Source organism: Buceros rhinoceros, unplaced genomic scaffold (assembly GCF_000710305.1).
Source record: "Buceros rhinoceros silvestris isolate BGI_N320 unplaced genomic scaffold, ASM71030v1 scaffold15477, whole genome shotgun sequence".
Lineage (NCBI taxonomy): Eukaryota > Metazoa > Chordata > Aves > Bucerotiformes > Bucerotidae > Buceros > Buceros rhinoceros.
In genome coordinates, this window is record NW_010422929.1 from 16,259 (window position 1) to 18,302 (window position 2,044).

Below are 2,044 nucleotides of genomic sequence, written 5' to 3' on the forward strand. Positions count from 1 at the left end.
GGACAGTGCTGCAGGGTCAGAGGGTTGTGAGGAGGGAGTTAAAACCCTGAGGAGGAGGTTTTTGAGAGGCTGCTTGAGAGTAGAGTTGCTTTGATCTTGCTTTGGCAGATGTTCTCTGCATGGAAAGCTGCAGGGAGCCTGTGTGGTGGGTGGCAAGGGACTGTCATTGTGTCATGACCCACTGCAGTAGAGCCTAACCCTGCTCATTCCTCATCTTCCAGCCCATCACTTCATCGCAGCGACGGCGTGCCAGGAGGCAGACTACGGCTGGATGATCCAGCACTACTGCCTGAAGCAGTTCCAGCTCAGCATGGAGGGCATCGGGCAGCGGCTCTGGTGCGACTGGGATGAGACTGTGGGGTAAGTGAGGTCTCTTTGCTCACTCTGTCCCTTCCTGGCATCCTGGCACCGCCTGCACATGTATGATTTTGGGGTGTAAGGAGGTCACTGGTGAGTTTTATTTTGGTGGGAGGGCACAAATGTACCATTTCACTTTGCTTTGCTGCTGATGCTGCCCTGGCTCCATCCCTGCTGGGTCCAGCTGAAGAGGCTTCCCTATCCTGGTATCTTGTGGGGGAACCATGAGGTGGGCTTGGAGGGGAGAGCAGTGAACATTTTCTACCTGGGCTTCAGTGAGGCTTTTGACACCATTTCCCATGAGATCCTCACAGACTAGCTGATGGAGTGTGGGCAGGATGAGCAGACAGTGAGGTGGGTTGAAAACTTGCTGAACATCCGGGCCCAGAAGGTGGTGATCACTGGACAAAGACCAGCAACTATCAGTGTTTTGCAGGGGTCTGTGCTGGGTCCAGTTCTGCTTAACCTCTTCATTAATGGTCTGGGTGATGGGGCAGTGTGTACCCTCAGCAAGTTTGCAGATGTCACCTGACTGGGAGGAGTGGGTGACACAGCAGAGGGTGGTGCTGCTGTCCAGAGGGACCTTGACAGCTGGACAAATGGGCTGATGGGAACCTCATGAAGTTCAGCAAAGGGGAATGCAAAGTCCTGTACCTGAGGAAGAATAGCTCCAGGCACCAGGATGTGCAGGAGGTCACCCAGCTCGAAAGCAGCTCAGCAGAAAAGGACTTGGAGTTTCCGGTGGGCTCCAGGTTGAACATGAGCCAGAAACTGCCCTTGCAGCAAAGGAGGTGAATGGTATCTGGGGACTGCGTTACAAGAAGTGTTTCTAGCTGGTCAAGGGAGAGGATCTTTGCCTCTACTCAGCACTGGTGGGACCACCCCTGGAGCGCTGGTTCCAGTTTTGGGCTCCCCAGAGAGAGACCAGTGCAAGAAAGACATGAACATACTGGAGAGCGTCCAGCAAAGGGCGATGAAGGGACTAGAGTGTGTGTCCTTTGAGGAAAGTCTGACAGAGCTGGGTCTGCTCAGCCTGGAGAAGAGAAGGCTTTGGGGATCTTACTGAGGTATATAAATACCTGAAGGGAGGGTGCAGAGGGGAGGAAGCCAGAATCTTCTCCGCCATGCCCAGTGACAGGACCAGAGGCAATGAGCACAAACTGAAGCCCAGGAGTGTCTCTCTGAACATTGGGAAATGCTTTTTCACTCTGAGGATGGCCAAGCACTAGCACAGGTCACCCACGGGGGTCCTGGAGTCTCCATCCTTGGAGATATTCAAAAGCCATCTGGACAGGGTCACGAGAAGCAATGAGCACAAACTGAAGCCCAGGAGTGTCTCTCTGAACATTGGGAAATGCTTTTTCACTCTGAGGATGGCCAAGCACTAGCACAGGTCACCCACGGGGGTCCTGGAGTCTCCATCCTTGGAGATATTCAAAAGCCATCTGGACAGGGTCATGAGCAACCAGCTCTGGGTGGCCCTGCTTGACCAAGGGCATTTGGACAAGGTGAGGTGGACCTTCAGAGGTCCTCTCCAACCTCAACCTTTCTGTGATCAAATGGACTTTCAAGGAACTCAGCCTGAGCAGTGTTTGGAAATCAGGGTGGCAGTCTTGCTCAATGCAGTTACGTATGTGAGAAGAAACCACATGCCCCAGTGGCAGAGCTTTAGCCGGAGAAGACCGCT

The 2,044-nt window shown here is 53.6% G+C and overlaps 1 protein-coding gene across 1 annotated transcript in view; it reads left to right on the forward strand.

The window, feature by feature from the left end:
* Window positions 1-221: 221 nt before the first annotated feature.
* RAMP1 (receptor (G protein-coupled) activity modifying protein 1) overlaps window positions 222-2,044 on the forward strand; it is a gene marked incomplete at its 5' end in the record, with an annotated part of 11,015 nt that continues 9,192 nt past the window's right edge. The window contains one exon of the mRNA XM_010140247.1: window positions 222-360. Coding sequence (XP_010138549.1) covers window positions 222-360 — 139 coding nt within the window. The remainder of the gene's footprint in view (window positions 361-2,044) is intronic.